Raw genomic sequence first — 27,307 nt, forward strand, 5'->3', positions numbered from 1 at the left:
ATTTCATGGTCTAAATTCAAATTGAAGTATATTAATGCAAAAATACATGTCTCAGATGTTAGGTATATGTATCAGTGTCAATTTTTGAGAGAGATTTTCTTTAAAAAATGAATGTAAACAAATGTACAAGCCAAACCTGTTGCATACAATTTCCGTTTTTTTGGAATTCACATAATATATTTATGGCTCTTACAAAAAAGCCTGCAGAATATTTTGAGGAGAATTTTTAACCCAATGTCCACAACGGTATTGTCTATGCAAAAATGCAAAAGAAAAAAGTAGTGCCCAGACGTGGGAACGAAAATCACTTTCAAGCCACTTTTTCCTAGTTCACCTTATGGCCTATAGACACTGTTACTCTAGAAGAGCAAAGCACAATCGACGCCTACCTTGGCATAAACATGAGCACCACAGGAAAGTTCAACAACAGGCAAGGCAAGGAGGGCCTTTTACGCCTTAAAAAGAAACATCAAACTAGACATCCAAACTAAGCTCTGGATCAGAATTTCTGACGCGCTGACAGAACCCATTGCGCTCAACAGCTGTAAGGTCTGGGGTCCACTCACTAACCAAGATTTTATAAAATGGGACAAATATCAAATTGAAACTAAACATGCAGAATTCTGCAAATCAATCCTAAGAGTCAGCAGAAAAACATCAAATAATGCCCCCCTTAAACAGACTCATCCAACAGTGATTGCACTATTGCACATGTCCTTCATATTGTAAATACTGTGTATTTAGGGTGTATTTTTAATTTATCTGTCTAAAGGAGATACTGGAATTTATATAATACCCAACATTTTCAGTAATTCTTAAAAATTTCTGATCTGTAAATATATATTTATTGTATTTAACGTTTTATACTTTGACCTCCTAATTGTTCATCTGCTTTGGCAATGCTAATGTTTGTTTCTCATGCCAATAAAGCTTTTTTGAATTGAATGGAATTGAGATACAGAGTGAGAGAGAGTGAGACAGAAATAGAGAGAGGGATAGAAAGTGAGACAGAGAGATATTGAGATTGAGAGAAAGTGAGACAAAGAGGGAGTGAGATTGATACAGAGTGAGACAGAAATAGAGAGAGGGATAGAAAGTGAGAAAGAGAGAGAGAAAGAGTGAGAGAAGGAGGTGAAGGAAGAGGAGGAGGAGGAATAGGAGATAGAAGAGGAGGAGGTTGAGGAAGAGCAGGAGTAGGACGGGTGGGAGGAGGAGGAAGAAGAAGAGGAGGAGGAGGAGGTGGAGGAGGAGGAGGAGGAGGAGGAGGAGGAGGAGGAGGAGGAGGGGGATCTTGTGGCCCCGCTGAAGGTGAGGGGGGGTAATGCTAGCCTCTGTTATCCTCTAAACAGAGACATTGAGGCAGATCAGATGCTGGCAGTATGTGACGGGCGTCTACGCTTTAGAAGTTGTATTTACTATCAATATTATGGGTGACACCGGAACATTGTCGTGTGTGTGTGTGTGTGTGTCTGTGTATGGATGAAAAGAACGTGAAAAAACATATTAATGTGTGTGTTTTTGGTATATAAAGTTATTGGAATCTGTCCGTGTAGGTGTGTGTTACCATATGTGTGTTTGAGTTTGTGCATGCAAGTGTGGGAGTGTGTGTGGCATGTGTGTGCATGTGTGTTTGTTTGCTAGCATTTGTGTGTTGATATTTGTGTGTTGTGTGTGTGTGCATTTATTTGTGTGTGTGGGTTTGTGCCTGAAAGCATGTGCGTGTGTCTATTTGGGCAAGCATGTGTGTGTTTGGAAGCCCCATCGGCGCTCTGACCCCCATCCCCTCAGAGTGACAGCGCTGCATAAGAGGCGGGACTTATAAAGTAACACTACTTTGGAGACCTGAGCTCCGAAGACCTTCCCCCGCTGCTGCTCCGCCACGGGTAAGTTCAGCTTCACTAACAGGTAGACACTGCTGTCACTAACAGGTAGACACTGCTGTCACTAACAGGTAGAGAATGATGTCAATAACAGGTAGAGACTGCTGTCACTAACGGGTAGAGACTGTTGTCAATAACAGGTAGAGACTGCTGTCACTAACAGGTAGAGACTGCTGTCACTAACAGGTTGAGACTGCTGTCACTAACAGGTAGACACTGCTGTCACTAACGGGTAGAGACTGTTGTCAATAACAGGTAGAGACTGTTGTCAATAACAGGTAGAGACTGCTGTCACTAACAGGTAGAGACTGCTGTCACTAACAGGTAGAGACTGCTGTCACTAACGGGTAGAGACTGCTGTCACTAACGGGTAGAGACTGCTGTCACTAACAGGTAGAGAATTATGTCAATAACAGGTAGAGACTGCTGTCACTAACAGGTTGAGACTGTTGTCACTAACGGGTAGAGACTGCTGTCACTAACAGGTAGAGAATGATGTCAATAACAGGTAGAGACTGCTGTCATTAACAGGTTGAGACTGCTGTCACTAACATGTAGAGACTGTTGTCACTAACGGGTAGAGACTGCTGTCACTAACAGGTAGAGACTGTTGTCACTAATGGGTAGAGACTGCTGTCACTAACAGGTAGAGACTGTTGTCACTAACGGGTAGAGACTGCTGTCACTAACAGGTAGAGACTTCTGTCACTAATGGGATTTGACAAATAAGACATGGGTCTTATTTGACATGAGGGTACCACAAGGTTCCATCTTGGGACCACTTCTATTCAGCACTTGCATCAATGATCTTCCATCTGTGTGCAACGGTGTGGAAATCTTGATGTATGCTGACGATATAGTCCTATTTACACATGTTGAAGATCCAGAACAGTTTGCTACCAAATTGACACTAACAATGCAAAAAGTTACCAAGTGGTTGAGCAATTCTTTTCTCACACTGAATACTGAAAAAAAAGTCACCATGTTCTTTAGAAATAAATACAAACAAACGCTACTCAAAACATATATGTGGATGGAAAAAAGCTAAAAAAAAAATTGATTAGTTTATACACCTGGGAGTGACCTTAGATTCCACACTCACTTTTTAAAAACACATAAAAAAGCTTGGTAATACATTCAAATATAACATAGCAAATTTTAGACACATTTGAAATTCACCGGTAGAGACTGCTGTCACTAAAAGTCAAAGTCAAAGTGCTACAATAAAGTTTTATTGTCAGACCGACCGTGCAACAAGCTACATAGAGGACCGAAAATGCGTTTCCCCATACTCCAAATGTGCTAACAGTATATTTACCACACAACATATATAATGTAACATAATAACATAATACTGCAAAAAGACATCAACAAATAAAATAATATGCAATATAATGCATATTTCCAATTAGATAAATGCTTATTTATTTCAGATGAATAGGCAGTTTATGTGCTATTAATGTACTCAAGTTTGTCAATGACATTATTTTAAGGCTTAAGTCAGGAATCAGACAGTACTATACGCATGCATACTCATAATATTACAAACACAAATATGAAGGTCTTTATTGACTGACAGTAGAGAAAGTAAATATGAATGCATGGGTCATAATAGAAACACATGCATCCACAGACACACAAACAGACAGCCACACACACACAGCCCCTCTAGTGTGCCAAAGAATGTGTTCTGTTATGAGAGACAACTTCAACGCCCACATCCAGCAAACAGTTATTCTGAAGTACTTTGGCACAATTATTAAATAGTGAATATTTTCCAAACAGCATGCACAAACCTCCAAACAACTGGGTGGTTGTTAACAACACATTTTATAATGTCATTATTTTAAACAAATTTCAAATGTTTAAATGCTGTTCAAATTAGTACTCATACAAGTACAATTGTCTATCGCTTTCACAATTAGTAATTGCATACATCCAGCTAATCAACACTCAGTACGTTGCTTCTCAGTTGAATAGTTGTCCTCTCCAAAACATATGACTTATAACATTGTTTCATCAAATACAATAGTCCATCCGTCAATCTGGCATATATGGCATGAGTCTCAGCCCGGGGGCGAGCCTTCAGTGTCCCCGTCCAGCTTTACCGAGTCACTGTGATTATCATTCACTTCCTTTTCACATTGATGTGTTTTGTGTTGTATTGGGCTGTGTGCGTTTTCGGTTTTCTGAGTTGTCAGTCAGTTACTTTGTGTAAATAAACATGCTGTCAGGTAAAACCTTGTCCACCTCCAATGGTATTCAGTTTGATACAGATGCAGTTAGTATGGTTAACTTTCAGTGTTGATTAATAAATAGGCTAAGACTGAAATGTGGATACAAGGGACATTTCCAGGGTTAACTGCATCACTGAATACTAAATATTTGGATCATCATTGTTTAAACAATGTCAAAGGAACTGTTCAATTTAAGGGCATTGACTTTTGATATGAGACATTAACTTTGTTTTGAGCTATTCCCTGTTTTGGGTGAGTTTAGACCTTTTGCAGCTGAGCTATGGTTCTGTAATTGATAGAAATTGGGAGCATTATTTCTTGTGTTTTTATTAGCATCCAAATATAATGATGATTGTTGCTCATGTGCGCAACACACATTAGATGTGTTGATTAATACATACATGTTGTATTTTGGTGGTTTCTATAAAATGTTATATTGAGAACTGGGTGTTTGGAACTCATCTATATGCTACCATTCTAAACATAAGAAAGTTGAATCCTAAATTAATTAATTGTGTCAAATAAAATGTAGAATGATTATAATTAAGATTCTCACCTTTTTACTTCCGGTCAAGCTGCCTTGAACATCATCATTAACAAGAAACACCGAATCCAGGTAGGGATCGCACTCAAGGAAATGGGTTTTGATAAAATTCTTATTAACGTTTCAAATGTACATAGATAGACAGATAGACAGATAGATAGATGGATCCACTGAAAAACTAAATATTTGGATCATATTTAGTTTTTTCATCCCATCATTGTTTACACAACGTCAAAGGAACTGTCGACTTTTGATATCAGACAATATCTTTGTTTGGAAGCATTACATATTTGAGTGATGACCTTTTGCAGCTGAGCTATGGTGTTTTGCTGTAGAATATAAGCTGCTTGGACCTAGAGGGGTTATGAAGATAGATAGATAGCAATTGCTACACAACAGGACAGTCCCAAACACAGGCTCCAGCTCTGCCAACCCCCCCGCCCCATTTATTGACGGTCCAAACACCAGCAGCCAGTAGCACAGAGCCACTGTCCTCCCCTCTCCTGGGACGTAGACCAGCAGGCCCAGAGGAGCCCGAGGCTGTCCCCACCCCTACCTGCCGGGGGTGTTCAGCCTGGGAAACCTTCACGGCAGCCCTGCCCCTTCACAACATGAGCCGCGATGACAGCAAGCGTAAATCTGTGGTCTGGCGTCGTTCCGCCCGCTGCTCCAGGTTGACACAGAGGACAAAGGACCTTGGGCGATGCCCTGATAAGGGTGCTGCCAAAACACTGCCACTGTGTGATTGGAGAGGACAGCCCGGGGTCCAACACAAACCTATCAAACAATCTCTTTGACCTACAAGAGTGGAAAAACACACTTGCCGGCACATCGTTCTTCAACTTGACCCTAAATATACGTTTTAAAGGATCAGAGCTGTCCAGGGCTGGGGCAGGTGTTAGCTGGGCTCCGGGGGCGTGCATTCATCTCCATGCTGCCGTAATGTGCCTTTCCCTATTCTGGCACTCCGTAGTGTCCTGGGAGTAGGGACCCATCCTTCCTCTGTGTGTTCCTTCCTTCCCAACCAGGGTTAGAGTCTTCCTTAAGGGTGAGGGGGTTGTTGGAGACTGTAGACCTGTGTAACCCCCCACATCGTCCCATCTGGTCCAAGGTGGACCAGGGGCTGAGCCAATGAAGGCCCAGGAGCAGCAGCCGTCGTTCTGGCAGGAGGTGGGCCGCTGGGGTGGCAACGAGGAGAGCCCCCAGGCTGGGGGGGCGCCCCCCTCACACATCTCCTACCTCACCTTCAAGAGCCTGCTGCAGCTGAGACGCACCCTGAACACCGGTCGGGACACATGGGGGAGAACGGGGGCTGGGTGGACGGAGGGAGGGAGGGAGGGATGGAGGGATGGAGGGATGGATGGATGGAGGGATGGAGGGACGGAGGGACGGAGGGATGGAGGGATGGAGGGACGGAGGGATGGATGGATGGAGGGACGGAGGGATGGATGGATGGAGGGATGGATGGATGGATGGAGGGAGGGATGGATGGAGGGATGGATGGAGGGATGGGTGACTGGATGGATGGAGGGAGGGATGGATGATGGATGGAGGGATGATGGAGGGATGGGTGACTGGATGGATGGAGGGAGGGATGGAGGGATGGGTGACTGGACGGAGGGATGGATGGAGGGATGGATGGAGGGATGATGGATGATGGATGGAGGGATGGATTGGTGAGCGGATAAACTATGAATGGCTGATTGAATAGATGCATGAATGAGTGGATGAAAATACCTGAAATGCTGTCAAATGCAGCAGAAAAAACACCCAGCCATGAACACCTGAATAAATAAATGAACAAATGAATGAATGATTATTGAATCACATCTCCTCTACCATTGAAGCTATCTGCTAGTACAGTAGGTAAGAGTTGTCCTTGCCGTGTGCAGGTGTGGTGATGTTGGACTGTGAGGAGCAGAGTCTGGCCACCATCGCTGACAAGATGGTGGATGAGTTGGTGAAGAAGAAGGAGATCAGACCTGGAGACCGGGAGGGCGTTCTCAACTCTCTGACCCACAACCCCAGGTAGGCCTAACCCCAGGTAGGTCCTAACCCCAGGTAGGCCCCGACCCCAGGTAGGCCCTGACCCCAGGTAGGCCTAACCCCAGGTAGGTCCTAACCCCAGGTAGGCCTAACCCCAGGTAGGCCCTGACCCCAGGTAGACCTAACCCCAGGTAGGCCCTAACCCCAGGTAGGCCTAACCCCAGGTAGGTCCTAACCCCAGGTAGGCCCCGACCCCAGGTAGGCCCTGACCCCAGGTAGGCCTAACCCCAGGTAGGCCCCGACCCCAGGTAGGCCTAACCCCAGGTAGGTCCTATCCCCAGGTAGGCCTAACCCCAGGTAGGCCCCGACCCCAGGTAGGCCCTGACCCCAGGTAGGCCTAACCCCAGGTAGGCCTAACCCCAGGTAGGCCCTAACCCCAGGTAGGCCTAATCCCAGGTAGGTCCTAACCCCCGGTAGGCCTAACCCCAGGTAGACCCTACCCCAGGTAGGCCCTAACCCCAGGTAGGCCTAACCCCAGGTAGGCCTAACCCCAGGTAGGCCTAACCCCAGGCAAGCCCTAACCCCAGGTAGGCCCTAACCCCAGGTAGGCCTAACCCCAGGTAGGCCTAACCCCAGGTAGGCCCTACCCCAGGTAGGCCCTAACCCCAGGTAGGCCCTACCCCAGGTAGGCCTAACCCCAGGCAAGCCCTAACCCCAGGCAAGCCCTAACCCCAGGCAAGCCCTAACCCCAGGTAGGCCTAACCCCGTGTAGCAAGGACCTCAGGTCGGCTCAAAAATTTAGTAACCCTCGTTAAGTGAGTGCTGCATGAAGCGCTCAACTATAGTTCTTCTTAGGTTTAATTCTTTCTTTCTTTCTTTCTTTCTTTCTTTCTTTCTTTCTTTCTTTCTTTCTTTCTTTCTTTCTTTCTTTCTTTCTTTCTTTCTTCGTTGTTTATTATTCTCTACAAACCTTGGGACCCGACTCACATTTTGCAACAAGAGATTCCAATCTCATTTTAAAATATTGACATTAGTTTGGAATCTTGCGCTTCTATTCTGATTTTTTATATATATTTTAAAAAGTTATATTCTACTTTAAATTATATTTTTTACAATGGAAATTGGATGATCAACACTTCAACTACTTCAGAATTTGGAACTTGGTCAATTTCTACCTGTTAAACTTCGTTCAAACAATTAACAAATTGACACACCACACAACTTTTATCAGAATCACAGTTTAGCAGTTTAATTTCCTACCCGCTCCGTATATTTCCAGTTGGTCTCATTGACGTTGAGGCTCGAGTGTGAGGACATTCTAGATGATGCTTTAGCCCAAGGTAGCTATGAAAGCTAACCATTGCGGACGTCGCAGAGCGTAAACAGCATCAATATTGAACCAAGAAACACAATGTCAAGCTTAAACGGTTATGTCATTTCTTGTTACACTGGTACTAAAACTATTAATTGATTGGAAAAAATATTGTTATATCGGGTGTTTGTCTTTGGGGACCCCGTTTATTGGCTAGAGGCTAGGTGCTTTCTACATATGCGTGTTGTCCAAGTATAAGCTAAATGCTAACAACAATGCTTAAACTATGTTTTTCACGCCATGTACATGGCGTGGTTTATGATTCATGATGTATGAGTCGAGCTGGCGTTGACTGTACATAGTTCTCTGGTTTATGATTCATGATGTATGGGTCGAGCTGGCGTTGACTGTACATAGTTCTCTGGTTTATGATTCATGATGTATGGGTCGAGCTGGCGTTGACTGTACATAGTTCTTTAGTTTATGATTCATGATGTATGGGTCGAGCTGGCATTGACTTAACATAGTTCTCCGGTTTAGGTTCTTTAAGTTCTTGTACGATAATTTCAAGTTGAAGTTCTACAGAAATGTAAGATCATTTTATGCATGATTATTTTGAGGGTTGTTTTATTTTAGCTCATGTACCAAACATCCATTTTCGGTGGCTGTGTTCCTGCACACTATCTTTAAATGTGTATTTTGTGTGTATTAATGTCATCTCATTGAACACCCGTTTTCTGCTGTTGTCAGTGTGTTCTTCACATACCTTGTGAGGTTTAGATAGATGAGAGGTTCCTTGTTTACCACATAACGTCATAGTTAATAATGATTATTATGAATTATTATCGGTTTTCAGGCAATATATGTTTTGGGTGGGTTTTGAACAGCTCAGCTATTCTATATTACATTTTAAATGTATTCAAACTTCATCACAGTAGCTATTTGTTTAACTCTTCACTTTATTTGTTTCCAACCATTTACATTTTTTTAAAAGGGGTGCATGTGTACATTGTTTACTCCATTTATACTCAAATCCCTTCACTTGATTCAAGGCATTTAAGATTTATTCACGTCTAAAACTATGTGGTTTATCTAAATCATATTTTTAACCTCACATGCACTACAGCACTAGTCGCATTTTCAGCAGGAATTGCATTTTCTAGTTTATAACAATTAGGTTAACTCTAGCCATAATAATAGGGATGACAGGAATATAATAAGACAACATCTCTAAGGGACCTCTTCATTGTCCTTTGATTTTCTCTTTTTGCCATACACATTATTTTGACTGACGCTCAACTGATGACAATCATGTATTTTTTTTTCTCTAGCCAGTCAGCAGACCCAGAGAGCCAAGTCCTTACTAAGGGTACAGAGATACACAACATCGCTGTCAAAGAAAAGGTGTGTCACTGAACCGAAGAAATAAGAAAATGTTTCTACTTCTTTCTATTTTCTTCGGCATGTGCCTATGTGGACCCAGGCTCGAGGCTCATCTTGTTATCCACTCTCTATCCTAAATGATCCTGTCCATAAAGTAATTGAATGCCATGAATATTTTATTAAAGATATCTAAAAAACAATAATACCAATATTCTTCCAATGAAGTGGTAGGCAGCACATTAGGAAATGTGAAAGTATCTAAATATTGACGATAATATACAACATGAGTCTTTAGTCTTTATATTCCATGGCCTTTGTTATGATATACCAACAACGTTTTTCGTTTTGCCCTCACAAGGTTTAGAATCAGGGGTCTTTTGAAGTACATGGGTGCGAATTTAACCAGTTTGACCAGACAACACAGTTCTACTCCCACTGATGATCAAACACCTGCTGCACAAGGAAACAAAATCACTCAAAGGCTTAGACTGCGAAAGGGTTGACAAAATACTGATCCAAGGATCCATAATCAGGCCTGTGGGGGTGTGTGCTCAGTCAACTCACCTCCATTATCTGGTCTCATCAGAGCGACGCGGCTGAAGGCGTGGAGGCCTCTATGGTGCTAGTAGGTAGGTGATGGTTGTTTCCAAATGTTATTTTGAATTAACAGCAGAAAGGACAATGAATCATACAACATAAGAGTACAATAAGACAACAATAAGATTAATAAAATAGCTCCAAATAATCATAAAAAACAGAAATACAAAAAGAAAACGCAAGGGTATGAGAATTGCTTATACAAAGTCCTCGGAAACATTAAAATGCATCCTTTTTCATTGCATCCTCTGCATCGTTGTAACGCTATAATAGTTGAGCGAATTTGCTAGAACCAACCGAGTGACAACTTTCCCAGTGGAGTAACAACTGCCAACTTAATACATCGATCCAGCAAAAAAAGAAAATGCACTTTTACACTTGCAGACGTTATTGATATCCTCCACAACAATGCTTATATACAACGTACAAACTACGTGTTATTCCTATGGATGTCATTCCGTCCCGTCTTTCCCGCCAGGATCCCTGGACTTCCTGGAGAAGCCCACGGTGGCGTTTGTGCGGCTTAAGGCGGCGACTGTGCTGGACTCGGCTCTGGAGGCCGCAGTGCCCGTTCGCTTTGTCTTCGTCCTGATTGGTCCAGGGAAGAACAACTTTGACTACCACGAAACCGGCCGGGCCATGGCAGCCCTCATGGCTGATAAAGTTAGGGGATTTTATAACTCCATATTACTTATCCTTGTTGTTGTTGTTGTTCTCCTTCTCCTTCTTCTTCTTCACCTCCCCCTCCTGCTTAATCTCCTTCTCCTCCTTCTTCTCCTCATTCTCCTTCTATTCTTCTCCTCCTTCTCCTCCTGCGGTGGGGACTGCTCCTCGAGGTGTCCCGGTCCAGGCTCCCCTCTGGTTTAGCGCTGGTCCGCTGGTGCTCCCCTCACCAGGTCTCCCCCCTCCGCCCTCCAGGTGTTCAACCAGGCGGCGCTGCGAGCCCAGGGCGCGGCCCAGGTGACGGTGGCCGTGTCCCACTTCATGGACTGCAGTGTGGTGATCCCCCCCACGGAGATCCAGAGTGAAGCAGCGCTCAGCGGCCTGCTGGGCTTCCAGAGGAGGCTCCTGGAGGACAGGCAGTCGCCCCCCGAGCCTTCGGATCCCCTAACCGCCGCCGCCCGCAGGGGTGTGTCCAAGGACACACACACACACACACACATCCTAACCACACATGCTAAACACACACGCACACAGGTCTGCTCCGGTCATGTACCAGGGCCAAGGCAGCAGACTTTTTCTCACTAGCTTCCTGTACAACCTGCGCCCCCGCTGCATAAGAGCAGCCCACCCTTCAACAGGGTTGAGTGACACCTGTGTTGTCCTATGAGAAAAGGGTCGGTCGGCTCTCTCCTCTTATCTTCAGCCGCCCCCCCTCGCAGGCTCTCTCTCCACCGGGGCCGCCGCGGAGGACCCCCTGGCGCGCACGGGCCAGCCCTTCGGTGGGATGCTGCGGGACATGCGGGGCCGTTACCAGCACTACCGCAGCGACCTGACGGACGCCCTCAACAGCCAGGTGCTCGCCGCCGTCATCTTCATCTACTTTGCCGCCCTGTCGCCCGCCATCACCTTCGGAGGACTGCTGGGTACGTGTCTCTTTGAGTGTGTGTGTGCGTGTTAGTGTGATTGCATGTGTTTGAGTGCACACACATTGCGTAGGAGTGCTTATGTGTGAGGAGGAGGCGGGGATAAAGCTGTGACCTCGCTCCTTGTCCAGCGGACAAAGTGGACAACATGATGGGCGTGTCGGAGCTGCTGGTCTCCACCAGCCTCCAGGGGGTGCTCTTCTGCCTGCTCTCAGCCCAGCCCGTCCTGGTCATTGGCTTCTCCGGCCCACTGCTGGTCTTTGAGGAGGCCTTCTTTGCAGTGAGTAAATAAAGTACTGGAGGGGGGCCTCTAGTATGATCCCCCTCCCCCAGCATGCCTCAACCCTCCTCACCTGGGCCGGAAAAAAGCAATTAAAAATATAGAGAATGTTTGTGCTATCTTTCTATTATTGCCGTTTCCACTGCATATATTCCTACTAGTATTTAGTTATTATTTTTACTGTAATTAACATTGTGTATTATGTTTATCTGACCTGTTATCTATATATTGTGTTCATTTATTTTTCAACATGTTCCCATCTCCATCCCAATCCTCCCAGTTCTGCCAGTCCCAGGACATAGAGTACATAGTGGGCCGGGTGTGGGTGGGCGTTTGGCTGGTCGTCATCGTGGTGCTCATCGTAGCCCTGGAGGGCAGCTTCCTGGTCCGCTTCATCTCCCGTTTCACCCAAGAGATCTTCTCCATCCTCATCTCCCTCATTTTCATCTACGAAACCTTCGCCAAGCTGGGCAGGGTAACTCCTCTCTATAGCCCTCCTCCTCAGCCCCCTCGGCTTATGGTTTCACCACGGGATTCATTTGATCCACTTCAACAGCTCCTGCAGAATATCAAAATCAATAACATAAACAAAAACAGTACTTTAAATTGTACTGATCTGAACTTTTACTGAAACTGATTCTTGTCTTGCAGATTGTTTTTGTTGACTAGCTAACCATTTAGGGTTATTTGCTGATTCTTGTCCTGCTGACTGTTTTGGTTGACTAGCAAACCGTTTAGGTTAACATGCTCGTTTGCTATTCTTACGTCAGTTTTCTTTGCTACATGTTTAAAATATGTAAACATGTAGCACAGAAAAATGATGTAAAGATAGTAAACGAGTAGTAGTAAACGTAGTAAACATAGTAAATGAGTAGTAGTAAACGTAGTAAACATAGTAAATGAGTAGTAGTAAACGTAGTAAAGGTAGTAAACGAGTAGTAGTAAACGTAGTAAACATAGTAAACGAGTAGTAGTAAACGTAGTAAAGATAGTAAACGAGTAGTAGTAAACATAGTGAACATAGTAAACAAGTAGTAGTAAACGTAGTAAAGATAGTAAACAAGTAGTAGTAAACGTAGTAAACAGTAAACGAGTAGTAGTAAACGTAGTAAAGATAGTAAACGAGTAGTAGTAAACGTACTAAACATAGTAAACGAGTAGTAGTAAACGTAGTAACCCTGTAAACCTGAACCCCCAAACCCCCCAGACCTTCAAGACCCACCCTCTGGTCTTGAACTACGACCACCTGAACTCCACCTGGGAGGAGCCCTGGCACCCCGTGGTGACAGAGCGCCGCCTGTACGACAATGCCACCGGCAACACCACGGTCACCAAGGTGACGGTGAGCCGAGCCTACCCCAACACGGCGCTGCTCTCTATGTGCCTGATGCTGGGCTGCTTCTTCATCGCCTTCTTCCTGCGGCAGTTCAAGAACGGAACATTTCTGCCTGGAAAAGTAAGCAACCTGATGTAGATGTAATAGTACAGGGCTCTGTATACCATAATGAACCCCTGAGCTACACCTGTCTTCAACCTACAAGTATGTGATAGTAGCACCTCTGTGATTAAGGCCTATTATTGGCAAGAAGTATGAGAAAAAAATGTGATTATAGTCATTCAGTAATTCTGTGATTAATAACTGAAAACATGAGAAATAAATACTTTATTTTTTACAATTTCTGTAAAGAAACATGCAATTAAACAGAAATATCTCATTAACAATAGTATCACCCTAATCAACGGTATCAATAAATAGATAAATAGGAACAGTATGGGAAGGAGAAACAATGTAAACCCGTTGTGTTCACCAGGTCAGGCGGCTGCTAGGAGACTTTGGCGTCCCTATCGCCATCTTCCTCATGGTGGTAGCAGATATTAGCATTGAAGATGTTTACACACAGGTTGGTTCGTTCATTTTGCTTTTTTTGTCTCATCCAAGAATCAATCAGACATTACATACACAATCTAAAGGATGGAGCAAGTTCAGCAAGTACATTCATTTTTTTTCTATAGATGTCTATGGACTGCAGTTGGTTGATTATGCTCTATATTCTGCCGAGGGTGGGAATTTCACGACAGCCACGACGGCCATGACGGTCGTTGCCCCGCTATCTGGCCTAGTGATGGTTCGTTCGCGACCGAATCAGTTCGAATGAACGAATCTTTAACACGAACGAACCGAACTCATTCGTCTCTCTCGTTCCTCTCGTTCGTTCTCAGACTCGACTCCTCCCCACTAGTCGCTGACTCGCTGTTCGTTCACTGACTGAGTGGTGAAGAGGGAAGAGCCTTAGTGAGCGAGTGTACGATAATACGATTCAATATCAGTGAAATGATAAGTGCATGCTGTCTTTGTACTTTCTGTGTCATGCCAGATTAATCAAATATTTGAATGTCTCGTAAATTTGTCTTGTTCTTGCCTGGCTCGTTCTCCACCGGGACCCCCACAATCATTGCTAAATCAAATGTATTATCTTGCTGATATGTTAAACATCCAATAATCAACTACACCCCCCCATCCCGCTGCGCTTGGTTAAAGTTGTAATGTTGTGTTGATTGATGACCGACTTCAATGATCGTTTGAGAATGAGAATGAGGGAGGAGCTGAGTCTGACTGACTCAGCTGAGAACCGTGCATTCCATGATTCGATTCACCGCTACCGGAAACTCAACTGAACAAACGAACGAACAAACGATTCTGAACGACTCTACTTGGCGAACTGACCGACGCAAACTGAATCAAGGAAAAGAATCATTGGATCCATCACTAATCTGGCCGTGATGCCCTTCTGAAAATCGTATTCCCATCGGCCGCTGTGGCCTTGGTGCCCCGTGCTCTGCCCGTTTTGTTTTTTTCTTTCCCCCCTGCCTCTCTCCCCTCTCCGGTCAAGTCCGCCCCGGCAATGGGATGTTAGTACTTTATTGGTCAACACAGTGTCGTTATCAACAAGTGTGACCAATAAAAATGCTAGCGTTAAAGAGCTCTCGTTGACGGGTTACCCAATCTGTAAAGCACAGCGATCCCAAAGACGATGTGACAAATGTAAGCGTACGAAAAAGATCAACAAATAGCTGTTTTCTGAATAAAATAGCATTTGAGTAGCTTAGCTCTTTTATTGATCAAGTAATGCGGTAACGTCCAAACAAACAACATATTCTTATGCATTTCTGAAGTTCAAGTGCAGCAGAGCTTTTTGCTGCACTCTGAAAGAAAACTGCTTAGGATCAGTAAGCCACGCCTCCCACCCAATCTGGCAACACTGGCGGCCCCCTGACTGTGACATCACGTAGTTTAAACCTTTAACAAAACACTGTTACACTGTTTATTAAAAAGGCATTAATGCTTTTAGAAATGGATTCATCTATTTAAGTTAAACTAAAATCATGTTTTTAACTTAAGGTCTTGATGCCCTGGCATGTGCCTTTGTTCCCCGCTGCAGGCCTAGTGGCCTTGCACCTAAAATCATGAAATTCCAGGTCTGATAGCGGCAATAATGTCTGCTCAGAACCTGACCCTGCTGTAAACACGGTGGCTTCATAATGACAACCATGAGGTGGTTCATGTCATGATTTTTTATATATTGATCTGCAACTTTTGTTGTCCAAAATATCACATACTGCTTTTTTAAACTGTGAATATTGGTGACTAAGGCTACATGTACACGTGGCCGGCTATTTTCATAATCGGCCATTTCACCCGCTTCGTTTTCAAAAATAACATTGTGCACACAAAAGTTTTTGTTTAGACTAACCCGTGTATGTATGCCGTCAGGACATTCCAAAGCTGTAGGTGGCAGTGTAACGAGAAGCTCAAGCCCACGTTAAGCCAATCAGAATCCCAAATATATGTAAACATAGTTTACTTTTGGCGCAGGTGCATGTTCTGGCGCACACTGTGACGTCGGCTGCCTAAAACTCAGTTTTTCTCAGTTTACATGCAAACATGAAACCATAGTTTTCCAAAAACTCCACTCTGGCCAGAGTTTTTAGAAGGTTTTCAGAGGCAAATTCATAGTTTGCGTGTAAAAGAAGGGCGAAACAAAGGGAAATGTCTCAGTTTTTCAAAATAAACATGAACGTGTAAACTTGGTCTAAACCAACACACACACACACACACACACACACACACACACACACACACACACACACACACACACACACACACACATACACACGTAATCAATGACAGGAGTCTGTGTATGTGAATACTAGCTTGTTTGTGTTGGACAGAAACTGGTGGTTCCAAAGGGCCTTACGGTGTCCAACCCGGCCCAGCGCGGCTGGCTCATCAACCCCTTTGGGGAGCACAAGGCCTTCCCCGTGTGGGTCATGTTCGCCTGTTGCGTTCCCGCCATCCTCGTCTTCATCCTCATCTTCCTCGAGTCGCAGATCACCACGTGAGTCATCACTTGTGCTTCGTTTGTAAAGCGGGAGGTCCCGGAACGCAGAGGGAGGGTGGATCCGGCGACTTAGTACCAGGCCCCCAGGAGCAGTGCATACAATCCACCAGTGCTCAGCGGCCGAGCCTGGTGCTGCAGCTGTTTAGCGGGCTGTGGACGGGTCCCTCCATTCAAGGGGCCCAGAAGTAGATATCTCTGTTCACTCCAAGTGGGGAGCAGGAATGTGTCTCCGCAAAAAAATTCTGGATATCAATCAAAGGCTCATAATTATCTTTATACCATGTACTAATAAAATGCAAGTTTTCTCTTTGTAAAACGCCACCTCAAGCGTTTTATTCTATTTATGTATTTTTTGCAGGAGAAGGAGGGGTGGGCAGCTGAAAGGAGTCATAGTGAAACAAATGTTGTTTCGGCCTGGCATAATAATTGTTAAATACTAATTGTTGTCCAGATGGCAGGAGGAGTGTAATTTAAAGATCACATATAGAGAATCATCTGGGGGGTTAACTAACTTATACTTCCATGGTCAGTAAACAATGCGACCGTGCTCGCTTAGACCTCTCGCTTATGATGCTACAATGCTAACAATGCTAGAGAACAAGAGTATGACTGCATCCGGAACGTCATGCACTAGGGCGTGGCTAGGCGCCCGTGATGCGGAAGCAAATATCTCCTTGATGTTGCCGTGCGCCATTGAGCAGTTTTCATAGGAATGAATGGGCGGCCATGTTTTAGTCCGCTGTCCTTTCTTTAATAGGTCCATGCTTAGTACGGAGTTTAGAGGTAATTAGGGCTGCAACAACGAATTGATAAAATCGATAAAAATCGTTTACTAAAAGCGTTGGCAACGAATTTGGTCATCCATTCGTTGAGTCGCGCTATTAATACGTCACTCGTAGGCGCGCACTGTTTACAGCCATTCGCCAACAGGCTGGTTCATGGTTCCTGCACGCCTACAGCGAGCTTTAGTGTGAGCGACCACAGCTTGTATTTCGGTCATATCTTAACACTGGACTGTAGGCCTATATAAAAGTGTTGTACCTTCACTGTCTTTCGGTTAAAAAAAACTCCTTCAACTCAGTATCCGTCTAGTCCAACCAAAAACTCTGTCAGCTGCTGCTGCTGCAGACGGTGTGCAGACGGCCTCGAGCCGGCACCGCGTGCATCAACAGTCATTCAAAGCAGCGGTAGTAATCACACAACCGGACGGTGTAGAAAGTCCCATCAGTTAAAAATAGTAATCCAGTTTTTAAACCCATGTTAAAATCGGCAGGATATACATCTAGTTAGCTTTAAAAAAAAAAGTAGCAACCAGTGTCAAATGTGATGTGTTCAGGTCTGCACAGTAATATGATTGATGTGTTCAAATGCAACACAAAAAAAAGAAAATTTGAGATTTTGCGAAAACTTTTTTCCCAGCAATATAAAATAGAGAGTAAAGATGGAATTATGACCTGGCTGACTGACATTACATTTACATTTACATTTAGGGCATTCAGCAGACGCTTTTATCCAAAGCGACTTACAATAAGTGCATTTGTTACAATAAGTGAAAAATACTCCATCGTGAAATCACGATGGAGGGCCACCATCGTGATGGCATGCCCCCCCCCTGTCAGACACACACTAATCCGAGTCTCTTATATAGTTAACCTAAATACTTTGCAGGGATTGCTCTTTAAATTAAATTGAGAATATAACTCATGTATATGCAGGCTATTTTAAACACGGCAGCTTTTGCCAGAGACGTGACGTGTTAGTCTTCCGCGATCTGATCGCATTTCTCGAGCCGGATTACACAGTGCCATGTCGCCAAACTATGACTGTGAGGCTGGAGAAAATGTACAGCGAAGCAGCAGCCTCCCTCCGTGAGATCCTGTCCTTAGCAGAGAAAGTCGCCGTCACCACCGATGCTTGGAAAGCGTTGATTACGGAGTCGTGCGTGACCGGGACTTTTTCACCGACTGGGTTGTGCAGAGGGCGATCCTGCAGACCCGCTCAATTCCAGAGAGGCACACTGCGAAAATATCTGTTTTAGTGTGTGTATGTTCAATTAAATGGTTTTATATCTTAAAGGGTTAGGGTCGATTGTAAATTGACGTGAGATATTGTAAACGTTCACAATCCTGCTCTGTGATATTTAATTCAGCATAATTTCTATTAACTTGGGGTAGTGTTGGGGTAGTTACTCAAAAACAGTAATTAGTTACTAAAAACTAGTTACTTCTGTAAATTAATAATAATAATAATAATAATAATAATAATAATAATAATAATAATAATAATGTATTAAATTGATATAGCGCTTTTCTAGACACTCAAAGACGCTTTACAGTGAAGGGGGGGACCTCACTAACCTCCACCAGTGTGTAGCACCCACTTGGGTGATGCACGGCAGCCAATCTGCGCCAGAACGCTCACCACACACCAGCTTGAGGTGGTGAGTGAGGGAATTAATGAGTCAGCCAATTATACAGGAGGATGATTAGGGGGCCAGATGGAATGAGCCTGGTTGTAATGAGATTACTTTACTACTTACTGCATTTCACTACTTCACTACTTATTACTTTACTTTCCTGTTTCTTAATTTACTGTAGATACATGGACAAACATCATAGCCCTATCATCACTTAGTGCTTATTTTATAAATCTATACAAAATAGCATATACAACCATATGAAAGAACAATATCCCTGTCTGCACAAAGAAATGCCTCACTGTGAAATCCGCAAACAACAGGATAAAGTAGGCTATGGTGAGGTCAATCAGTAACAACACACAAGTGTCAAAACACAGGCTTTGGGAAACATGAGAACAAAAATTAAGTGGTCAATGAAAAATATAAAAAGGTCACTTTATCCCATACAATTAAAACAGAAATGCACTTAAGCGGCGGTGACACATGCTGTTACTATGTGGTCCAAAGGCTGAATGAACCAGATCTATTTCACAAGCTATAACATCGTAAGTGTGTCTTCCTCTCGCCCTCTTGCAGGCAAGAGCAGCCTTCTCAAGTTCTAAAGTAATGCCGTGTATCCAGTGCACCGTTATTCCAAAGTAACTTTTGTTGTTGGTTGACCAAATGTCCGCTGTGGTGGACGCATGATCCAGGGAGGGCTCGGAAATTATTTTGAGCTTCGATTCCATGTCGATATGACACTTGTTCAGGTAATGGGAAAATGTTTTCCTCTCGGATGTTGGCTTGCGAGTCGCGGGTATTTTATCTAGTATTTGGCGATTCAATAGACGACAGGGGAAGCATGTCTTCTACAATGAACCCTGCAACCAGCCTGTCTTTCTGTGTCACCTGCTTCTGCTCCAACACATGAACACTCCTTCGCACAAGCAGCTACGTCACTGAAATCGATCACTATGGCAATGTGCCGAGGCAAGCAGGCGCTGCAGTATGAAGGTATTATTGAAGCAAAAGTCTTTAGCACCTGTAACTGCAGATTTTGTATGCGTACAATAAGTCATAAATGTGTAACAGTACATTTCAATATTTCAATATATAGATCAATATTCATCCCCGGGGGAACACGGCCAAAAGCTATGTGTGCCTCCGGATGGCATGAATCTTAGGAAGCCTCTATAACTTAGGCTACCACGGGATCATGCAACCAAGTATTTTTTTATATTGATATGAACGCAGTATAAGACAAAACAGTCACAATTTTCGGACACACACTCCTAGATAGTAGAAAATGAAGTGCAGAACATAAAAAATGAACAAAAAGAGCATTTTTGTTCCTTGAATTTAAGGTTAATGCCAAGCATTTCTGATAGGATGGGCCAGCTGTCAATCATAGTGGCACTGGCCCATGTTGGCCCTTCTGTGGCTAAGCGCCTGCTTTATCTGTCGCAGATAAAAGAATGTGTTCATTTGATTTAGCGTTACCTACTTGCATCCCCTCGTCATCTAACCATACATCTCTGCTTTCAATATCTTCCCTCCCCCTCCCTCCTTCCTCCACCTCCTTTCCTCTCTGTCCTCAATACCCTCCCTCCCCCTCCTCTTCCTCCACCTCCTCTCCCTCCTCCCCTCCTCCTCTCCCCTCCCCTACTCCTCCTCCTCTCCCCTCCCCTCCTCCCCTCCCCTCCTCTCCCTCCTCCTCCTCCTCCTCCCCTCCTCCCCTCCTCCCCTCCTCCCCTCCTCCCCCTCCTCTTCCTCCACCTCCTCTCCCTCCTCCTCCTCCCCCTCTCCCCTCCCCTCCTCCCCTCCCCTCCTCTCCCTCCTCCTCCTCCTCCTCTCCCCTCCCCTCCTCCCCTCCTCCCCTCCCCTCCTCCTCCTCCTCTCCCCTCCTCTCTCCTCCTCCTCTCCCCTCCTCCCCTCCCCTCCCCTCCTCTCCCCTCCCCTCCCCCTCCCCTCCCCTCCCCTCCCCTCCTCTTCTCCCCCTCCTCCCCTCCCCTCCCCTCCCCTCCCCTCCCCTCCCCTTCCCTCCTCTCCCCTCCTCTCCTCCTCCCTTCCCCTCCTCCCCTCCCCTCCCCTCTCCTCCCCTCCCCTCCACTCCTCTCCCCTCCTCTTCCCTCCCCTCCCCCTCCTCCTCTTCCCTCCCCTCCTCCCCTCCCCTCCCCTCTCCTCCTCTCCCCTCTCCTCCCCTCCCCTCCACTCCTCTCCCCTCCTCTTCCCTCCCCTCCCCCTCCTCCTCTTCCCTCCCCTCCTCCCCTCCCCTCCTCCCCTCCCCTCTCCTCCTCTCCCCTCCTCTCCCCTCACCTCCCCTCCTCTCCCCTCCCCTCCCCCTCCTCTCCCCTCCTCCTCCTCCTCCCCTCCTCTCCCCTCCTCTCCCCTCCCCCTCCTCTCCCCTCCTCCTCCTCCTCCCCTCCTCTCCCCTCCTCTCCCCTCCCCCTCCTCCTCTTCCCTCCCCTCCTCTCACCTCCCCTCCTCTCCCCTCCTCTCCCCTCCTCCTCTCCCTCCCCTCCCCTCCTCCTCTCCCCTCCCCTCCCCTCCTCTCCTCCTCCTCCTCTCCCCTCCTCTCCCCTCCCCTCCTCCTCTCCCCTCCCCTCCCCTCTTCTCCTCCTCCTCCTCTCCCCTCCTCTCCCCTCCCCTCCTCCTCTCCCCTCCCCTCCTCTCCTCCTCTCCCCTCCCCTCCCCTCCCCCTCCCCCTCCTCCTCTCCCCTCCTCTCCCCTCCCCCTCCCCTCCCCCTCCTCCTCTTCCCTCCCCTCCTCTCCCCTCCTCTCCTCTCTCCTCCCCTCCCCTCCTCTCCTCTCCCCTCCTCTCCCCTCCCCTCCTCTCCCCCTCCCCTCCCCTCCCCCTCCTCCTCTTCCCTCCCCTCCTCTCCCCTCCTCTCCTCTCTCCTCCCCTCCTCCCCTCCTCCCCTCCCCTCCTCTCCTCTCTTCTCTCCTCCCCTCCCATCCTCTCTCCTCCCCTCCTCTCCTCCCTCCCCTCCCCTCCTCTCCCCTCCCCTCCCCTCCTGCTGACAGCCTTATCGTGAGTAAGCCTGAGAGGAAGATGGTGAAGGGCTCAGGCTTCCACTTCGACCTGCTGCTGCTGGTGTCCATGGGCGGGCTGAGCGCCGTCTTCGGCATGCCGTGGCTCAGCGCTGCCACCGTGCGCTCCGTCACCCACGCCAACGCCCTCACCGTCATGAGCAAGGGCCCCAAGCCGCAGATCCAGAGGGTCCTGGAGCAGCGCGTCAGCGGGGTCCTGGTGGCGCTGCTGGTCGGTAGGTGGTCCTCTGGGGGGTCAGCGGGGTCCTGGTGGTCCTCTGGGGGGTCAGCGGGGTCCTGGTGGTCCTCTGGGGGGTCAGCGGGGTCCTGGTGGTCCTCTGGGGGGTCAGCGGGGTCCTGGTAGTCCTCTGGGGGGTCAGCGGGGTCCTGGTGGTCCTCTGGGGGGTCAGCGGGGTCCTGGTGGTCCTCTGGGGGGTCAGCGGGGTCCTGGTGGTCCTCTGGGGGGTCAGCGGGGTCCTGGTGGTCCTCTGGGGGGTCAGCGGGGTCCTGGTGGTCCTCTGGGGGGTCAGCAGGGTCCTGGTGGTCCTCTGGGGGGTCCTGGTGGTCCTGGTGGTCCTGTGGGGGGTCAGCGGGGTCCTGGTGGTCCTCTGGGGGGTCAGCGGGGTCCTGGTGGTCCTCTGGGGGGTCAGCGGGGTCCTGGTGGTCCTCTGGGGGGTCAGCGGGGTCCTGGTGGTCCTCTGGGGGGTCCTGGTGGTCCTCTGGGGGGTCAGCGGGGTCCTGGTGGTCCTCTGGGGGGTCAGCGGGGTCCTGGTGGTCCTCTGGGGGGTCCTGGTGGTCCTGGTGGTCCTCTGGGGGGTCAGCGGGGTCCTGGTGGTCCTCTGGGGGGTCAGCGGGGTCCTGGTGGTCCTCTGGGGGGTCAGCGGGGTCCTGGTGGTCCTCTGGGGGGTCAGCGGGGTCCTGGTGGTCCTCTGGGGGGTCAGCGGGGTCCTGGTGGTCCTCTGGGACCCATCTCCTTCCTCAGTTTTTCACCTAGAGACTCCATTCAAATTTTTAAATATTCAGAATAGCTTGGAATCGCGCGCTTCTTTTCAGATTTTTTTAATATTTTATACTTCTTAAGATATTCTACTTTTAAAATAGTATCATTTTTTTTAACATGGGAGTCAATGGGAGGACGGCAGAGCCGTCCTCTGGTACTTCAAACTGTTTAAGACGTAACTAAATCAATATTCAACCGTTTATCTTCGTTCAAACCATTTAACAAATATACACACTTGTATCTTCAATAAAATCGGAACGGAATTTCGATAATCAATCACAGTTTTAGTTTCAACGGCTTAGTTTTCAGTTGGTCTCATTGATTTACGTTGACGCTGGAGCGTGAGGACCTTCAGCAGTGTTGCCAGATTGGGCGGTTTTTCCCGCTCTATTGGGCTAGTTTTAATCACGCACCTGCTCGATATTCTCTTAAAGACACACACACACACACACACACGCACACACACACACACACACACACCAGCAGTGCAGGCCAATACATTTGACCTCTCATATTATTCAGTTCAATTCATTTTACATTTCTGCATTTTTAGCAAGGCTTTGCGCTTTTCATTCAGCTGTCACTTTCTTCATTTCCAACCATTTACATTTTCTTAAATAGTGTGCATGTTTACATTGTTTACTCCATTTACACTTTTGTTCAAATCCCTTCACTTGATTTAAGCCATTTAACATTTCTTCATGTCTTAATCTATGTGATGATTCCCTTGTCACCCCCCCCCCCCCCCAGGCCTGTCCATCCTGATGGAGCCCATCCTGAAGATGATCCCCATGTCCGCTCTGTTCGGAATCTTCCTCTACATGGGCATCACCTCGCTGAACGGCATCCAGCTGTGGGACCGCATCCTGCTGCTGTTCATCCCCCAGAAGTATCACCCTGACGAGCCCTACGCCACCCAGGTGAGGCCGACAGAGCAGGCAGAAGATCTAACACCGCAAACCTTTTCACTGCCTCCTCTTTCTTAAGATCATTAAGTGGTGACATTGCCAAGTTCTGCATTGCTTTTTATTGGTTATGTCGATTTTGTTTTTTGAAATGCTTCTATGTTAAACATTTTTATCTCATTATGAGATGCTATTATTACTGTTTAAAATGTAATATGATGTAATAGTTATAATAATATAGAAGTCACAATTTGCTTATCACTTCTATATTATTCTAACAATAATATCATATTACAAATACTGCATGTTTTGAGAGGTTTCATTCGGACCCTGTAGAGACAGCCTTGAGTAAATGTTTAATGAGAGTAAGGCCATGGTGAGAGCTACAAGATGCGTGCGAGACAAGAGTCCGCACATATCATTGAGAAGCTACAAATGTTTTATATTGATAAAGAATGGAGGGACGAATCAGTAGCAAGATGTAGTTTGCCCATTTAAAGGGTAATTCCGGTGTAAAATGGATTTTGGATATGTTTTTTATGATAATGAGTTGAAACGTTCGTTTTGAAGCACAAAAACTGTGTATAGACGCTTTCTTCAGTTGGCTGTTTTTAGCCGATTCTATCAAAACGCTATAAACTTGGAACGATGGGGGCATTTGTTATGGTAAAAACTTAATCGCTATTTTAAACCACTTAAAAGGCTAAAAGTAGCCCGACACTTCTTTGCTAGTATAATAAGGGTCTTAACATATAAAACGAGGCATTGAGAACTTTGCAAGTGTACAGATTGTTTATTAAAAATGACATTTTATACACACAATACCATTAGTTGATCACCCGTCGACGCCATTTTGTTTTTAAGACTCGATAAGTAGATTGGCGAACACAGAGCTTGCGTGTTGCTGACGGATGTCACAATCTCTGTGTTCGTCAATCTACCTATCGAGTCTTGAAAACAAAATGGCGTCGACGGGTGATCTACTGATGGTATTGTGTGATTAAAATGTATTTTTTAATAAACAATCTGTACACTTACAAAGTTCTCAATGCCTCGTTTTATATGTTAAGACCCTTATTATACTATCAAAGATGTGTCGGGCTACTTTTAGCCTTTTAAGTGGTTTAAAATGGCGATTAAGTTTTTACCTTAATCAGTGCCCCCATCGTTCTAAGTTTATAGCGTTTTGATAGAATCGGCTATAAACAGCCAACTGAAGAAAGCGTCTATATACGTTTTTTGTGCTCCAAAACGAACGTTTCAACTCGTTATCATACAAAACATATCCCAAATCCATTTTACACCGGAATTACCCTTTAAGATGATAGCAAGAGGTGTGTGTGTGTGTGTGTGTGTTTGTGTCTGTGTGTGTGTGTCTGTTTGACTGTGTGTCTGTGTCTGTGTGTGTGTGTGTGTGTCTGTTTGACTGTGTGTCTGTGTCTGTGTGTGTGTGTGTGTGTCTGTTTGACTGTGTGTCTGTGTCTGTGTGTGTGTGTGTCTGTGTCGTAAACAGGTGAGCACAGCCAGAATGCACGTTTACACAACCATCCAGGTAGTGTGCCTCGGCATTCTGTGGATCGTCAAATCCAGCCCCGCCTCGCTGGCGCTCCCGTTCATCCTCATCCTCACCATCCCGCTGCGCATGTTCATGACCGGACGCCTGTTCACCCCCCTGGAGATGAGATGTGTAAGTCCGTGATGCCCACCAGGAGCTTTACATTAGCATTTTATTATCATAAGACCCCCATACACTCACCACTGTTGTCATTGGACTGGTACTCTTCTGTGTTCTTCAATGGTCCGCTTTGCCAAAATGATATAAATAGTCCAACTATTGATGTTTGGAGGCTTTTATGGTCATGTTGCACAGCGCGTTTTTGTGTTATATGTCTGAAGCTATTCTTTCTTGTATTAGAAAATAGCATGATGGTTCTCCTTTTAATATGCAGTTTGTTAATTGAATATATAGTAAGGTCTTATTTTTTAAATACAACTAATAAATGATATTTATAGATATACAGTATAGATATATACTGCCCTAACATGCCACATGCATACCTTTAGCATAGAGTGACCATATCACCACCGCACCAGTGATCCCCCACTGACCCTGGTTCTCATGTTTGTCTCTAGCTGGACGGAGACGATGCTAAGGTAACATTCGACGAGCAACCTGGACATGATGTATACTCCGAGTCTCAGATGCCCTTGTAGACAGAAGAAGATCAGTAACCTAAAATGGTCTATACGTCCTATTAGTATTTCTGATCATAACTATGTTAATTTCTATACTTAATTTAAAATCACTTCTTTAGGTAAAACCTAAACCGAAAACCTAATTAAATAAAATTAGACATTGTCAAATATAACCCATACAAATACATTTATATTTATTTATCTTTATGTATTTCTTTGCCAGACAAACATTTGGAGATCTTTATAATTTGGTAGTAATGCGATTCTCTTTAATACAGCAGCTTGTTTCTTTCATTTGAATTACAATAGATACAATAGATAAAATGTGAAAGGTTCAAATTTACCCCTTAATGATGTGTTACCATCTCCCAAATGTACAGAAATGCTATTGTTGTTGTTAATATTGTTGTTGTTGAAAATCGCAGTTTCCCACCGAATGTATTCAGTACATGTTTGGCACATACAACTCAGCACACACATTACATCTGTAATATTTCAAACAAACATTGAGAGGGTTATTTTTAAAAACGCTTGTTTTATTATGTTCTCAACCTGTGGTAATAAAACTACCTCCTACACAAACAAAGAATGCATTGTTTCAACGTACCTGTATTTAGATGCTCTGGATGGATGTATGGATGATAGAGAGTTACCTTCTCACAGAGGTTTAGAAGGGAATGAAGTGGTAGATAGATTTAGGAGACAGATAATCTTCCATTATTCTAGGCTAAAGGGCACTGAGATCCAAACCATTGCAGTGAAACACGCATATACAATATACCAAAGGTAGTTCAATAGCAAGTCACCATAACATAGTTAACTATAGGACACACAGGACTTCATCATACACTTTATAAAAGGGGGAAATGCAGAACAGGGACATGAACAATCTTCTCAGGAAGGGAAGGGGATACCTTACCAAGGAAACAGATTTTGCATACAGAATTGTGTTCATCATAATGTATGTTTTCCTATATCCTATATTCATATATTAACCTACCGAAACCTACCGAAGTCACGCCCCTTCCGCTACAGCCCATGGGACCTATGAGATCGAAAGATATGAATGGGTTTCAATGGAGAGAAAATAATTATCTTCTGGTCCCAGTCTTTATATGCCCTGGATTACACATATGTTGTTTGTGGATTTAAATGCTAATTTTTAATGCAAAGAAATCTAAAAAAAATCATGAAGAAGCTTGATAATGTTAGGTTTTGTGTGAGGCCGCTTTGTGAACTACAGCCCCTCGCTGCTCTCGACGCGAATGATATACGTCACCACCACTCCGGTACAGACATGGCGATCTCTCTGCTCCACTTCACCGCTTTTTTCCAAGGGGAGGATAACAGCATCGAAAGAGGTGAAAACCATTATAAGTCGGGACATGTGGAGAGTTTCAGTTATGCCGATGGGGAGATTGTCGGTCTTGTCCGCGCCAGTTGCAGGGAGCGTGACGTCACATACGAGCCGTGTAGTCTTTCTCATTGTGTTTTCTCTACAGCCTTTAACTGAACAATTGCACAATAAACGGTTAAACTCCTGACATGAAAAAATATAATTTACATCCACAAA

The 27,307-nt window shown here is 45.5% G+C and overlaps 1 protein-coding gene across 2 annotated transcripts; it reads left to right on the forward strand.

Moving 5' to 3' along the window:
• Nucleotides 1–1,803: 1,803 nt before the first annotated feature.
• Nucleotides 1,804–26,314, forward strand: slc4a1b (solute carrier family 4 member 1b (Diego blood group)). 2 transcript variants are annotated; one of them, XM_079757334.1, is made up of 18 exons: nt 1,804–1,883; nt 4,693–4,733; nt 5,773–5,946; nt 6,554–6,689; nt 9,291–9,363; nt 9,929–9,971; nt 10,418–10,602; nt 10,858–11,068; nt 11,322–11,525; nt 11,657–11,805; nt 12,086–12,280; nt 13,013–13,261; nt 13,617–13,706; nt 16,036–16,202; nt 21,628–21,869; nt 23,384–23,553; nt 25,052–25,225; nt 25,672–26,314. In XM_079757334.1, the coding sequence occupies exons 3-18, from the start codon at nt 5,793–5,795 to the stop codon at nt 25,750–25,752; spliced, it is 2,523 nt and encodes an 840-aa protein (XP_079613460.1). In that variant the 5' UTR covers nt 1,804–1,883; nt 4,693–4,733; nt 5,773–5,792; the 3' UTR covers nt 25,753–26,314. The 2 variants fall into 2 exon arrangements, with proteins under 2 accessions (XP_079613460.1, XP_079613459.1); XM_079757333.1 differs by having other exon boundaries at nt 1,827–1,883; nt 5,690–5,946.
• The last annotated feature ends 993 nt before the right edge of the window (nt 26,315–27,307 follow it).

Source organism: Pollachius pollachius (assembly GCF_949987615.1).
Source record: "Pollachius pollachius genome assembly, chromosome: 19".
Lineage (NCBI taxonomy): Eukaryota > Metazoa > Chordata > Actinopteri > Gadiformes > Gadidae > Pollachius > Pollachius pollachius.

Excerpts from the sequence above, each read along its gene's own strand:
- slc4a1b (XM_079757334.1), top strand. The coding sequence starts at position 5,793 with ATGAAGGCCCAGGAGCAGCAGCCGTCGTTCTGGCAGGAGGTGGGCCGC. Across the intron at positions 11,526-11,656 it reads CACCTTCGGAGGACTGCTGG|CGGACAAAGTGGACAACATG; the intron begins GTACGTGTCTCT and ends CTCCTTGTCCAG. Across the intron at positions 25,226-25,671 it reads CCCCCCTGGAGATGAGATGT|CTGGACGGAGACGATGCTAA; the intron begins GTAAGTCCGTGA and ends GTTTGTCTCTAG.